Source organism: Scophthalmus maximus, chromosome 21 (genome assembly GCF_022379125.1).
Source record: "Scophthalmus maximus strain ysfricsl-2021 chromosome 21, ASM2237912v1, whole genome shotgun sequence".
Lineage (NCBI taxonomy): Eukaryota > Metazoa > Chordata > Actinopteri > Pleuronectiformes > Scophthalmidae > Scophthalmus > Scophthalmus maximus.
In genome coordinates, this window is record NC_061535.1 from 7,853,705 (window position 1) to 7,868,744 (window position 15,040).

At 42.2% G+C, this 15,040-nt stretch overlaps 1 protein-coding gene across 8 annotated transcripts in view; it reads left to right on the top strand.

The window, feature by feature from the left end:
• The window catches only part of col11a1a (collagen, type XI, alpha 1a), a 69,982-nt gene that overhangs the window by 15,575 nt on the left and 39,367 nt on the right, over window positions 1–15,040 (top strand). For 2 of the 8 annotated variants that reach the window (XM_035619546.2, XM_035619545.2), the window contains exons 6-25: window positions 1,522–1,614; window positions 2,932–3,021; window positions 4,667–4,951; window positions 6,174–6,239; window positions 6,389–6,430; window positions 6,535–6,597; window positions 7,869–7,943; window positions 8,055–8,138; window positions 8,999–9,055; window positions 10,170–10,223; window positions 10,342–10,395; window positions 11,483–11,536; window positions 11,669–11,722; window positions 12,443–12,496; window positions 12,912–12,956; window positions 13,164–13,217; window positions 13,314–13,358; window positions 13,960–14,013; window positions 14,696–14,740; window positions 14,972–15,025. In XM_035619546.2, coding sequence (XP_035475439.1) covers window positions 1,522–1,614; window positions 2,932–3,021; window positions 4,667–4,951; window positions 6,174–6,239; window positions 6,389–6,430; window positions 6,535–6,597; window positions 7,869–7,943; window positions 8,055–8,138; window positions 8,999–9,055; window positions 10,170–10,223; window positions 10,342–10,395; window positions 11,483–11,536; window positions 11,669–11,722; window positions 12,443–12,496; window positions 12,912–12,956; window positions 13,164–13,217; window positions 13,314–13,358; window positions 13,960–14,013; window positions 14,696–14,740; window positions 14,972–15,025 — 1,422 coding nt within the window. Of the gene's footprint in view, window positions 1–1,521; window positions 1,615–2,522; window positions 2,709–2,931; window positions 3,022–4,666; window positions 4,952–6,173; window positions 6,240–6,388; window positions 6,431–6,534; window positions 6,598–7,868; window positions 7,944–8,054; window positions 8,139–8,998; window positions 9,056–10,169; window positions 10,224–10,341; window positions 10,396–11,482; window positions 11,537–11,668; window positions 11,723–12,442; window positions 12,497–12,911; window positions 12,957–13,163; window positions 13,218–13,313; window positions 13,359–13,959; window positions 14,014–14,695; window positions 14,741–14,971; window positions 15,026–15,040 lie in introns of all 8 variants that reach the window. The other 6 variants (XM_035619548.2, XM_035619549.2, XM_035619551.2 and 3 more) reach the window with 5 other exon arrangements.

Here is a 15,040-nt window from a genome sequence, read left to right on the forward strand (position 1 = left end):
ACGTCAGGTTTTACACTTTGGGATATCTGTATGATGTTGGTGTGTCTGTGCATGTTTTAACAGCTATCTACAGAGTGACCCACAGTTGTTGACTGTTGGTGTTGGTATTGAAAGAACAGACTTGTGTGAGTCCACTTATAATACTGAGTAAATCAAGTCATTCAGGAATTGACCAGACAGCTACATGGACACAAATCAGTAGTTGAATCTTCAACACATGGACCACATTTTTTTCCATCAAGTAGGTAGGTGGAGGTAAAATGCCTGCAGTAATGTCCTTGACTCGTGTCTTCACGATTCAAAGTTTCACCATGAAGACATGATGATTTACTGAATGTAGTAAGTTTGATTAGCACTGATTGACATATGTATGCGAAACATGGCAGCGTAAGATTTTAATTTGGAAGTTGTATTGTACGGAGCTGAGAGGGCTAACTATATTCTGTCTTTGTCAACTCTTCCTCTGTCCCTGAGTTATCTAATTTTTTAACTTAAGGATGCAACATCAATTTCTATTAACCCCAACTGTTTGCTCACAGTTCTTATTTTTGTGCAAGCAGCAGCCAAGCACACACAACTTTAGTATCCATTTTACTGCTCACTCATTTAAACATGTCGAGTGCTTCTCATATATTTGTCTATGGATCATTTACATGACTATGATGGGCTCCGTGAAACAGTCATGGACACTGACCAGCTGTAAAATAGTTCAGCCTGGTGCCTGAACCTACATTGTTGCCAGTTTAATGCAACTGTGTTTCATTAATTTGATCGTTTGGAGCACACGTGCTGCATGATTGATTGTATGGTTTAGTTTTTTGGCTCATCGATTAGGGACTGGTAGACAACTACATAGAGTAACTAAAAGAAGAGGGAGACGCTGCACTTTGTTTGAATCAGAAACCTTTAATCTGCTTGAAGTCTTGAGATATGTATAACTGACTTGCTTGCAGTGAGAAAGTTCCATTACGATATCCCTGAAATGCAGCTGGTGATTATGTCTTTGAGGTTTCCCTGTTGTTTTCCTTTGTTTTATGAGCTTATAAACTTCCCATCTGTTGAAATGTTTGCTGGCAAAGTTTCAGCATGTGGTTACTTGTTTGTTCACCACATTCAGACCATTATTCAATTTAGTCGCAAGTGATTTGGATCATTCGGATCGAGGTAATGATGATATTTTTCATTATCATTATCTATGAACCATAATATGTTCACGTTTTATTAATTATACATGTTTAATGCATCATGGCATTACACTTTGCACATCTTGTAGCATTTCATATGATGCTATGAGTATGATTTTATTAATGCTGCACTGATTATTCAATTTCTAACCGTTCCTTGTGCAATAATAATGATATTAATTTTTTGGTTCAAGCTCTGTGTTTGAGTTTAAGCTGTTTGAAGGATGATACATGCATCATCTTCTGCCTCTGCATCCTTGATGCTAATGCTAACACTAAGACCTCTCTTCGTCCCACTCTCTCTTCTCTCTCTCTCTCTTTCTCTGAACCTCTCCAGTACACTACTGATGGTTTAGATTACTCTCAGTTCTATGATTACTCTGAGGGAGCCACAGACAGCGTTCCAACCGATGAGTATTATGAACCACAGGTAAATGAAAAAAGGAAAAGAACAAAAAAAAAAAGATGTGTTTCCAGTGATGTCTCCTTTTGTCCATCCCGCCCCCCAGTTCGTTTCGTGTGTTGTCCATGTCTCAGTGTTATGTTTATGTGCACACCGAGATTACAGTTTCTGGGAGGGATCTGGTTTATGATAATTATTCCTCCAGGTTTTTGAATTATTTCTCACAAACAACCAAAGAATCAGGCAAATCGAGTGTCCTGAGTTGATCATGCTTTCTGTGATTAAAACAGCATAGACTGTTGAGTGTGCATGTACACATACTCAGTGTGTCAGTCCCTGTTGTGTCCGTTTTATCAGGCTGCTGCTCTCTCTCACTCTGAATGCCGTCTGCTTTGAGTGTGTTTTTGCATTTCAGCATGTCTTTAAACTGTTTCATTACAGTGTGAGATATCGGGCAATATGGTACAATACATTTTTTGGAAAATGCTGCAAAAGCAATCCAACCCTGCTGTAGCTCTAAGGTGTTGCTGAAAGGCAAATCCTCCGTGTTTTGTTTTGACGTCAGTCCCAGATTGATAAGTTCATACAGTATGTCCCAAAAAGTCTCCTGTGTGTCACATGAAAGGCCCAGTCATCGATTGTTGTGCAACACCCTTTCTACCCAACTGTCATGTAATCTGAAGGCAGTGCTAATATGGCCAGCTCTCCCACTGCAGCCCTTGTAGTTGCTGTACATGGTGACCATGCGAAAGGATGCCATGCAGACCAACTACTGTACACGGGCTGCTCCCGGGGAAGTAGAGCACATGGGCGCTGACAGTTGGTGTGGTAAAGATTCCGTGCAAAAATCGCAGATTGTGCCTTTGAATCGTCATTTCCACTTTTGAATGTTCCATGTTTGTCTTGGTGTTCTTTGTCGCCGCAACCTCTTCCAGAGAAAGAAACGTAGTGTCTCCATGAAAAAGAAGAGGACCAGAAAGTCCCTCAGTAAAACTAAGGCCAGGCCCTTAAAGTTCTTGGCTGCCAAAAAATCACCAGCTAAAAAGTTTGCCGCTAAGAAGAAACGACAGATGCCTGGCTACCAGGCCACAGCGCCGGCACGACCCAGAGGCAATTTTAGGGTAAACGTACATGTTCAAAAAAGACCTAATCCCATCAAGATCTTCCTGCCATGAACTTTGAAGGGAAAATCTCTGATGGCCGACTTAGAGCTCCCTAACCTCCTTTGAGTAGAAGTAGCACAGTCCGTAGCCAGCTTGAGAGGAGCCCGAGCAAATAACCTTGGTTTGAGCCTTTGTGTTAACCCTCGCTTTATTCTTCTGTCCTTTTTTCAACATGACTCAGCTAAACAATGTAGAAGGAGATTACAATACAGACAATGACTACGGAACTGTAGAAACTCAGTCCCCCTTTGCCACGAGTGGACCCTACGAGGTAATTTTCATCCTTATTCTTATCTACTTTTAAAAACCAGTGTCGGGTGTTTTGGGAAATGTGAGCAAGGAAGATTTTACCCAAGGAAGCATCTGGTATGAAATGTCAAAGACACAACCATTCAAGTGAATGGATGTGTCTTTTGACTTGCTAAGAGTTTGGTGTGGGCAGGAGGAGTTCTTTTCCCTGATGTTTGAAAGCTACAACCCACTTGCTCCACTGCATACACCCTGTTGCATGTTTAGAAAATAATGCGGTGGACACTGTGGAGGACATTTGTAGCGTCATGTCGACATTCACTTTTGGCCAAGGCTGCAGATTTAGTCAGTTTCCAGCATGTGATCAAGTTAACATTAGTGTTCGATGTTTGAAATTACTTTTTGGAGGTGAAAGACTATGGGCTCCCTGGATGGATCATAATAGAAATGAGAGAAGGACAAACAGTTTCTGCCATGCATACTGTTCGCTACGTAAAAAATGAAATACAAGCATGTGGATTTGACATTCACCAACAAATAGAAGACACTCAGGCATTTATTAAAGTAGCTTTTTTGTTTGTTTACCGGGAGCCAAAAAAAGTGTTTAACAGCCAGTGCTGTTTGCCCAGAATTGTTGCCTCAGTCTCACCAGCTTGTCTGCTTTTATTACCCACACAAAGAGTAGAGAGTCGACAAGACTCGCAGCCTCGTCCAGGATTAAAAGAAGCTGATGATGACAGAGCATCTCTCAGCCAAGGCCACTGACAGTGATGATACTAGATATTATCTGTTTAACAATATATGCCCTGTTGTCCATCACACGAGCTTGGTTATTGATCACTAGTTCTGCTCACTGCCTCTAAACGAACTATGATCAACGAGGCTGAAATCTCCTCTCAGCCAGCTACAAAAGTGCATTGTCTACTGCAGCGTTTGACAAAGTGGATGTGATTTTACAGGAAATTCTAAATATGTAATTTGGTGAGTTTGGAAGTGGAGTGCTGCCAATGAAAACTGTGTAATTGCATCCATTTTGTTGCCCTCTGAAGCTGAATCCACAGTGATCCCAGTTTGAAATGAAAGAAAAAATTCTGGTTGTATCACGTGTGCCAAATACAGAGTGTACCAGGGAAACATGTTCCATTAAAAATGGATTTGTCAGCCAACAAATTTAAATTTTATGCATGTTATGTATTATGAGGCACTCTGTATATCTGCACAGCTGCTACAATCTGATGATTGATTTGATGTGCATATTGCCGCTGGTGTCATTTCAGACGTCTATTTCAGCCTGTCTTTACTGTGTGTATCAGTATAAAAGAAGGCTGAGATAACATCACGTCTGTCCTTACATCTATAAATAACAAAATGATCATCACAGTCATTACGGAAACACTTTATTTATTCCTTTGTCCTGTAACATATCTACTTACATTAATTAATGTACCTGTTAATGCTCAATTTGAATATTCAATTCCACTTAATATATTTGGAATAAATAAAGTGTTACCAATTTTGTTTTCTGAATAATATGCTGAATTCATTAGCAGTCTGCTTTTATAACATCTAAAAGTACACTGTTTACCTCAATTGCTTAACTAACATCCTTATCTCCTTGTCTGCTCACCATAACTTCCCGCCTTCTTTGCTCGGGTAACACCTGAAAGGCTGTGGAGGAGGATGTTGTCGGTGGGTATGTCACCGAGGCTGCTCCCATTGCTCCGGAGCCCACCACTGTCCCGGAAACGGTGGACAACTTGGACACTGGTGCGGAAGCATATGACTTTAAGGAATATGACCTAAAGGAGTATGACTTGGGCGAGGTTGACAACAGGTTGTATGATTACGGGGCATATGATGAGTATGGCACGGCCCCTCCCAAGCCCACGGAAGCCGACGATGAGGAGGTGGGGCCTGGGGTTGCTGCCCAAACCGACGTTTCCGAGAGCGCCGTAAGTATCACACCCTGACCCGCTGACCGAGGGGTGTGTGCATGAAAGACCCGCGTCAGGGACTCACCATGTCTTCCAGTGCACGCCTTCGTAGCGGGTTGCTTGTCATGGGATACGTGTGGAGTCAGTAAACGCATTGTGTCTTGGGGATTTAATGATTGACAGCTGTGTTAGGGACGATGCATGCATCTAAACTGATTACTTCTTAATTTAGTAGCTGTCGTGCTAGCGGAAATAATTCAAACCCACACATTATATTCTTTTGCCTTCCAGCCTATTATCTCCACACACAGTCTTCAATGTCGGCCCAACTCGCACCCCGCCCTAAACGTCCCCAACAAGCCCTCCCGCCCTCCGACTCTTGTAATGCAGATGTTATAGATTCCTTTCACTCCCTTCCATGCCCAAACTTTTGAACTCCGCCATCCCCTACGAACAGTCACAGCTTATAACATTTTGTCATCTAGTCGGTAGAAATATTTCACATGCATACTTCTCCCCACTTTTATTTTTATTTTTTATCTTTAGCCATTTGGCCCCAGTGCTGTGTATGTTTACCAACCGGCTGAACATCATCAAACATCATGTTGTGTCTGCGTGCCTCCCTCAGCCTCTCGCTCCCATGCACAGAGAAGCAGCCCCTAACCCATCCCAACCCCACCCACCTCCACTGACACAGACATAAACACACGAGACAGATGAACTCATTCACTACCACCATTTATTTAAATGTCATAATTTGCTCTGTTGCACAAGTAATAGAAAAGAAGACTCTGTACATCATAAGGCAATGATTCTTATTCCCACTCTTTCTTTCTTCTAGTTAGATTATTTTGTTGGGTTTGCATGATAGTAATAACCTGTTTGTGTTGAGGGATGTTTTATCGGTCACCTTTAGCCACACTGCACAATGACAGCACTGCTCCATTTCAAGCACGCAGAGTAGGGGTCCGTTCTTGTGACTAACATTTTGCCTGTCTCGTTCCAAACACCACCTCACTTTGTGGAATTCCTCACTCACTTTCTGCCTCTGACATAGCTGCAGTAGTCACGACTGAGTATACGATATTGATTGATTGAGTGAAAATTGTTCCCGCATATTCTTTTCACTGGCTGAACGCGCCTCCCCAGTCACCAGTTGCTCATCGTTGCCTTCCATTCACCTGTGAACTGTAACTGCTGTGTGAAGAATGCCACCTCTGTGCTCCCTTTGTAACTGCAGGTTGCAGGCGCTGGAGGAGCCCTCGGCCAGAAGGGAGAGAAGGGCGAGCCAGCTGTGATTGAACCCGTAAGGCCCCAAAAAGTTCATGATCTGTCATTTTAGTTGAAATTAGTATCCAGCAATTATTATTATTATTATTAGTATGAGCTTTTTTCCTCTCATTATAACTATAACTTGCACTTGTGTTGTGAAACAATACATTTGATTTTTTAAAGGGCATGCTGATTGAAGGACCACCGGGAACTTCTGGCCCGGCTGTGAGTATATTGATTTACCTCCTGAGCATTATTGTGCACCATCGTTGTCAGAATTAGAAGAGCTAGCATGCAGGTGGCCTGCTGACGTGGCTCTGGCTTTTCAGGGTCTTCCAGGTCCCTCAGGCCTACAAGGACCCCCAGGCACTTCTGGAGATCCCGGTGACAGGGTGAGTTGTTATTTATGTCCCCGAAAAAAACTGTGCACACTGTAAATATGATAATGTGAGTGTCTCCACGTACTCGTCTATATAGATGGTGTAGTATGGGCTCATTAACCTTAATCAATTTAATAGCATGCTCATAGTATCTTAGTAGAATTAATTACAACCTGATTTAAGCCACCATCCTAAAAGAAAATGAGTTACAGTATGTGTCAAAGTTAACAATCTCCTACACAATAACTTAGTCTATTGAGATCATACCAGTCAGCTGTTAACGTGCTACACCACAGCCAATGATCTAATAGGCCACAGTGGATGGATGATTGGATCATTTTTTAATTTTGAATAGGTAAACTAAAAAATATATATTTTTTAATAACCAAAAGAATATACTAAATAGCAGTATTTGCAATTAACATGATTCAGTGACGCTGAGCCAACCATGACTTAAAACGATTTCAAACCAACTCTGGAAAGCAGATGCCTTTTTATACAGTAAGTTGAGACTTAGCAGGTCAGTTACGAGGGTCAAACTGTGGAAGGTTAGAAAATGCAGAATATTTGCCTCGGGTCTCTCTCTCTCTCTCTCTCTCTCTCTCTCTCTCTCTCGCACAAATATTGGCACCTGAATTCGTGGAAAAGGATGTTGGTTTTGGACTGTAGACAGTAGCGTGGTTTACAGATGAACAGGCTCAGTCTATGTGTGCCGCAGGAGGAGGAGCACATATTAATGAACCCAACAAACAGCACACCTCCAGCATTTAGTGCTCCAGCTGTGTGGTGTATGTATGTACTGTACGTGAAAGTGTGTGTGGCTGTGTTTTTGTTTCCTTCCACATTACTGCCACTGTTAACACCATAGGAGCATAGCACAGGATTGGGTAGATTTCTCACAGTGTCGGGACACATATGTTTGTACATTTTCTTCGCACTGATTTTCTAAATGATGTATTACTTTTTTTAAATTCTGAACAACATTTACATCTGGATTGAATCCATTGTTACAAGCACAACACATGCACAGAAAAGGGCTTTAATGAAAACCACATTTCCCATTCATTTATCTTTTCTGTTCTACTGAAATTAACACATTTTGATATGATCACAAGTATGTTGCACACACTTCATACAGTATCAGCAGCTACCTATCATTCTATCTATCATAGCTATCATTCTATCTCTCTTTCATCATCTTAATGCCCTTTACATTTTCCCTTTTCTTCCCGTCGTCACAGTTGAGTTGATCCTTTCATGACTGTGTCTCTTCTGTGTTGCAGGGTCCTCCTGGTCGTGCTGGACTGCCTGGTGCCGATGGTATGCCAGGACCCCCTGGTACCATGCTGATGTTGCCAGTAAGTGCTCAGAATAACATTTTTTCAAGTAGATCTATAATCAGCCCAATTTCTCGGCTAATTAATAGTGATGACAAATAGATTGAGCAACTTTTTGTTTGTGTTCAACAGTTCCGTTTTGGTGGGGATGGCGAGAAGGGTCCAGTGGTGTCAGCTCAAGAAGCCCAAGCCCAGGCCATCCTCTCCCAGGCCAGAGTAAGTAGACATTAAACAAGCTCCCTGGAAGCAAAACCCCCCACTCCTGCCCAGCACCCTGCACACACAGCTGTAGGGGGGATGAAGAAGACTGCATTTTGGGTAGGGGAGGGGAGGAGGGTACACAGCGTTAAGTCGGCCTTGCAAGGCTAAAAAGGAGACATGCCGAGCTGGCTGAAGAGCAGCAACATAAAAAGGCCACTTTGAACAGATGGACAGGAGGGACTGTTAAAAATACTCCAGGGGCTCTCGACCTGCGGGTGGGCTAAACCGACAGGTGTAAAAGTGTCTTTGTGCATGTGGGAGAGGACCTGTGCTCCCACAGGGAAAAGATAAAGTCTTCAGTTCTGCATGATATCCCACATTAATAACGCCCTCAGACACCACAGAGAACATGTGGGTCTACAACACTATGAAACAGCTAAGTACTTTGCTCTATAGAAAATATGACATGTAATCAGATATGCATAACATGCAGAATGAAGAATTCTTTGTAAAATCTAGTTACAGAGATTGTTACTACAGCTGCTCATATACAGTAAAACAGCAGTTTACAACGGAAAACAACGGAAGACACAAAGTGGTTATACATTGTATTGATTTTATTTTAATTCTATCATATTCTACGTGTTCCTGTGATATATCAGTCTCTCACCAGTGGGCATGCAAAGACCAGATAAAACGAACAAATCACTGTATAAATCTAAAGCAAGACAGAGGATGAAAACAAAATGTGAAAAAATAAACAAACTAGGTCATACACTTTACTGTACATACAATGTGTACCGGTAGATTTATTTTTGCATGCAGTTCTTTACTGAGTGGAATCTGACCTATTCTTGCCTGTGTCTGGTCTGCAGCTGGCAATGAGGGGACCCCCCGGGCCGATGGGTTTGACAGGAAGATCAGGGCCAGTGGTGAGTCTCTCTTTTTTGTGGTATTGGCTCTTTACTTATATGGCTACGTAACATTTTCATATCTTGTTTATTGTCAAATTGCTTGTGTTTGTATTTGATGACTAAAGTAGTCATCTGCACACAGACTATCCATTTAGACCAATATCATGACACTTTAAGTTACATTTAATCAAAGCTCAATGCTACAGTTTGGCCTTTTCTGCAATGTTTATAAATATAGATACAGCTAAACTTGAAAAATGATAATCAGTAAATTTCTACTATTGTCATTTTCGACATTGCGTTAATAAAAACAGATCTATATGTTTGTATTTTTTAATATCTTTGGGGACAAACTGCAGAAAGCACATCATTTGTTTTGTAACACTGTTTCATCAGCACCTGGTGGCTCAGTGGCCACACTGCCTGTCTGCTGGTTACTACCAGCTGCCAAAAAAATTTCAATCTGTCCCACCCCTCCTCTCTCTTGGGCTTGTCGATAAACGATCCCCTGTTTATCTGCAGGAAAAGGCACAAAGAATTACCCTGTTTCAAATCTGTTTTTTGCAGGCAAAAGGGCCAAGCATATTGATCTGAAACTTTTTTCGCAAAAATCCGAAGCAAAGAACAGTGGAAGATATACAGAATATGATACATGCTCAAAAGTCAGCTTCGTGTCCATGAAGACAGATTACAGTACACAGTATGCCCAACATCTCTGCCTATTACAACAATTTTAAGATTGCAGTTTTAGACGTTAAATATATGACAAAAGACACCCAGCGATGTTAATGTGCTTATATGTCTTTGTTGATAATTTTGAGATATCAGGATAACCTGAAGATTTCCTACACAAACCTTCCGTCCAAATGAACAGTAATGTTCGTGTCAGGTGCACACAATCCGTCTATACAAAACATTCAGTTTGATGGAATTTTGAAAACTTAAAATGTTATCATGTCTTCCCAGGTAGTCCATGCATCTGTAGTAAAAGGAACGTGTGGATCCTTTTTTTCTACAGATGCGCACCAATAAAGAATGTGCATATCAAGCTAAACATCGCCATCTGCTGTCTTCTTTACACAATTTTTTACTCTTCTGTCCTGTAGCAAACTGCATGTGTCTCTCTCTTTAGGGGCTACCTGGTAACACTGGACTGAAAGGTGAAAGTGGAGACCATGGTCCTCAGGTGAGAAAGAAGTGATTCTACTCCTCCAATGCATAGAAATGTCCGTCACCAGCTACTGTAGGCCACATCCCCAGTTTATTAATGGGTCGGTCACTGAGTGGTCCTTGTTTGTGTGCAGGGTCCTCGTGGCATCCAGGGGCCTTCAGGACCAACTGGCAAAGCTGGCAAGAGGGTGAGTGAACTCAATGACCTGCTACACTGACCGCGCACTGTGCGTGTGCTCACATGCCTCCGTGTTTGTTGTTGTGTGGTTGTTTGTACTTGTGGTCACTGCTCTAACCCTGAGAGGCTTATTTCCAGTTCAACAAACAATTGTGTGACATGTGCTTAAAGGCATGCGCTGCCTCCAGTCCTCGGATCAATGGCCGGGCAGTTAATCTGTCTGAAAATGCCTAAATGGGAAAAAAACGCAGATGTGGACCTCGATTAGTGTCACAGTGCAGAGCCAAACGTCTTGACCCAAGTGGTTACTAATAAAACAAAACCAGTTATCGACATATTAGTACTGCGAGCTTGATTCATGGGTCAGTTGTCATTCATTAGCCGATTTCAATGTTAAAATTGTGAAATGAGTTACTGAGTGTAACGTACTCATCCACTTTTACATTGGATTCAACTTTTCTTGCATCCCTGTCACCGCTGTCCTTTCATAGACTTCTGAAAAGGCAGCTGAGGAGGAGAAATTGTAAAGTTTTCAAACATCAGTGCAACAGAAAAATCAAGTAATATCAGATAATTATATTTTTGTTATTGTTTGCCTGTTTATTTTCAGTAGTTTTCGAACATCAGTGATTTGTGTTAACAATATTTTTGCTCTACTGCTTGCTCCCTGGTTCCAACAATGTTTGCTGCTTCAGGCTTTAAACGCCATTTGTTTATTGCTTAAAAAATATTTAATTTTTCTCATCACTGATAAGACTTTGCACAATCCAACAAATCACCTGGACCCCACAAAGAGCAGCTTCCGTCCAAATCAATAAAATCCTGCCGAGCACAGCTGCTGCATTAGAATGTCACTATTTGATAAAATAGTCACATAAAAAATAATGGTACTTCCTAATTCCACTGCATAGCAGTTTTCCAGAAAAAGGGTACAGTGGTTCACAGTAATGTATAGAGGAGAGAGAGAATAACAGGATAACAACAAAAAAAGCAAAAATGTAAATATCTAATCATGTTAAACATGAATTGGTATTTCTAGCATTTAACATGTATTACACTATGTAAGGCTTGATGAATGTTTAACTTTTATTTTTAAGGGTCGTGCCGGGGCTGACGGTGGTCGCGGGATGCCCGGAGAGCCCGGTGGCAAGGTACCAAATGCCAGCACACGTCCTTTCATGTTTGTCACCAAATCCAAATGAGAAATAGGAAGTGCAGTTGTGTGCGGGCCGTGATGAGTTTGATGCCGTGATGTGATGTTGTGTGGTCTGGTGACATTACAGGGTGACCGAGGCTTCGATGGACTCCCCGGACTGCCTGGTGAAAAGGGACACAGGGTGAGCACTTTGTGGTGGAGGTCACCAGTTCAGTTGATCGAAATCTGTCTCTTTAGATTCCTACACTGAGTTATGGAGAACCAGATTCAAGGGATCCTCAAGAACAACCAAGTATTGTTTTTATAACTCTTGTCAACAAGCTTATGAGCCAAAAACTATTTATTTGTGTGATAAGTCACAAAACTGGCATCAAAACAAAATCCCCTAGTTATTGGCGATTGGTCTCCTTGGTTTACTTTGGTTGTCTTTGCATAAAGATGTGGATGTTTTGGCTGTAGTCAGTAGTGTACAATCACGCTGTCTTAAACTTAAGTGTGAAGGGTGAATAACTACAATGAGACTGTCACGAGGGGAATAATTGAATTAGAATTTTAATTTGTCTAATTCCACTAATGTGTCTACAGTAATCAGACTACGTGGAAAGATTTTGTGAGGGTGTTGCCCTGAAGTCATGTTTGTGCAACGAACCACATTTTCTGAGGCAGACTTACAAGCAGAAATAATGTCCTTGTGCAGGGCAAGGCAAACCAGATAGGAGATGGAGTTTGCAGGTTGTGTTTCTATTAAGAAAATATTGAAATGTTTAAAAAAACATGCAAGAAGGTATCACACTGGCCTTCCGCCGATGTTTTGGTAGGTTCAAAGAACTATGAAATATCCCGAATCAGTCGCTTTCGCTCATCTTCTCTCATTTCATGTATTTTACCCTTTCCGTCTCAGGGGGAGCCAGGACCAATGGGACCCTCAGGTGCCACTGGAGAGGATGGACAGAGAGTAAGTGCTTCCTCTTTCAACTTAACACCCTGAATAACCCTTAAGAAAACCGCACTTAGCTGAAGTGAACCACAGACATGTTCATTTACATGAGGAGCTGCGATCTACCTGCTCAGCCCTCAGGCAGCAGCAGCTGGGTGGAGTCTGTGAACCGGGGAGGAGGATGATTTGTGTTTAACCTTTCCCTCCCCTGAATCTAACTACCCACCCCCACCTCCGCAACCAGACGAGTACTACATGTAACAATGTTTGATCTGGTGACAATAAGACCTTTGGAGAGTTAATGATTATTGGTGGTCATAGCTGATATTTCGTGCCAGTAATGTCTTCAAAGTTTTTAGAGAAAAGCTGAACGTCCCAGATGAAGCCAAGTTAAATACATATCTCTCTGACTGTTGTCTTTTTCTTCCCTCAGGGCGAGGACGGAGAGATCGGGCCCCGAGGATTAGCTGGCGAGAGTGTAAGGCCTCTGCTGTTGGTGTTCTTTCATCACTCCTTCCCAAACATATAGGATTCCAACAAGCTGCCACAAGATCCTCTTTAATCTTGCTTTCAAATGATCGCCGATCACTCTTAGACCAAAGTGTCCACTGGAAATTATTCATCACTTTAATGAGCATAGAGTGAACTGTATTTCATTTTAAGTAATGCTTCTCCCTCTTCATAGGGTCCTAGAGGTTTGTTGGGACCTCGCGGTCCTCCAGGACCCCCTGGATCTCCTGTACGTACCATCACTTTTACCGGCGCCTTTTCTGCCATCACTTCCGTCAATTGATATGAAGTATACATGAGTCTTCTTCTCTGATCTGTCCCTCAGGGTGTGGCTGGAGTGGACGGGCCTTCAGGTCCCAAAGGAAACATGGTACGAACGTCCTATCAATAAACTGTCTGAAATGCTGCTGTACTGCTTCAGGACACTGTCTGAGCTGTACACCACAGTTTGACCGTTTGACTAGGACTGTGTACGTTAGACTGTTAAAGCTCCTGCAGGAGCCACTGCTGTGAGGTTAAAGGTCATTCCTAGGTGTCAGAGGAGCCGAGAAGGAGGGTGACAGCCGCTTCCTTTTCTCTGCCACACTACATAGGTCATACAAGATAAATACCGTTTGATGATATGCTAGATGTAAAATGTACATGTGTTGTGTTTTCTATTTTGCATGGAAGTCATGTTGGAGTAGATGAGGCAGGGTAGAGGGAAAAGTTACATTATATCACTTTTTCAGGATGTTAGTGTAACAACTGTTTTAATCACTTAAACTCCTGAAATGACTGAATCTCAAAACTTGATGATGCATTATTCAATCAAGCGTGACTTATCTTCTAATAATTAAACCGTTTAGGCCCTCCTGATTGTTGACAGTGAAACTCATGTGTGTAGTTCAGGGGCCAGTATTTGTCCAAATGATTACTCTGGAACTTGCAATTAGTGTCAAGTTTTGACAGCCTCCATCTTTTTTTTCCAGGGACCACAAGGAGAACCAGGCCCACCCGGACAGCAAGGAACCTCAGGAACACAGGTAACCCCCCGCCCCCCCACACCGTGTGAGAATCAGTCATAACAGATGATCATCTTCGCTTTGCCATTTTAAAGTTGCCCCCCCCCCCCTCTCCTTAGACTAAAATACATGCACACACACACACACACACACACACACACACACACACACACACACACACACACACACACACACACACACACACTTCTCTGAAATATTGTTTAAGGGGGTTCATCTTGTGAGGGGGGATTTTTTTTCAGGCTTGATGCATTTGAAAGCATCTCATTCATGTTGGTGGAATTCCTGTAAAGCTGCCACACGTGTTGAAGCAAGTTTCAGTGCCTCAAATTACACTGCCACACACACACATATACACACACACACACAAACACACGCACCCTGGCACACATCAGGAAGCCACCTAGAAGTGTATACATGAGAACGTGTGCACAAATATTTAAGTGTATGCAGTTCCACAAGCCTGCTCGGTGACAATATGCCTTCTGACCCATCTCATTACACAAACACACAGGTCTAACATTCCTTCAGCAGCTCAACTATTTACAGCACCAACAGACTCTTTACTTTATCCAGTATGTGTGGGTGTGTGCGGGTGTGTGTGTTTGTGTGTGTGTGGGTTTTAGCATGCTTGGTGTTGCTATAGCAACAGGCTATCATATATATCTATGTCTCTTCCTCACAGGGCCTTCCTGGACCTCAAGGCCCAATTGGACCGCCTGGAGAAAAAGTATGTTCCCCTTTCTTTGTTTGTCATTTTCCCATTACAATTCAGATTAATATCAAAGCGCCATACAAATAAAACAAATGATAACTCTAACTCATGGTTTCAGTACAACTGAAAGTTGGTCATAAGACATTGTTATTGTTAAGCCAAAATTTAACCAGAAACCAATTTTCATTCATTTTGTTTTTGACATCTGACCTTTGACCTTGTTGTCATCTTCTTTTCCTCCTGCAGGGACCATTCGGCAGGTCGGGGTTGCCTGGATTACCTGGAGCTGATGGGCCTCCTGTGTGTATACTTATA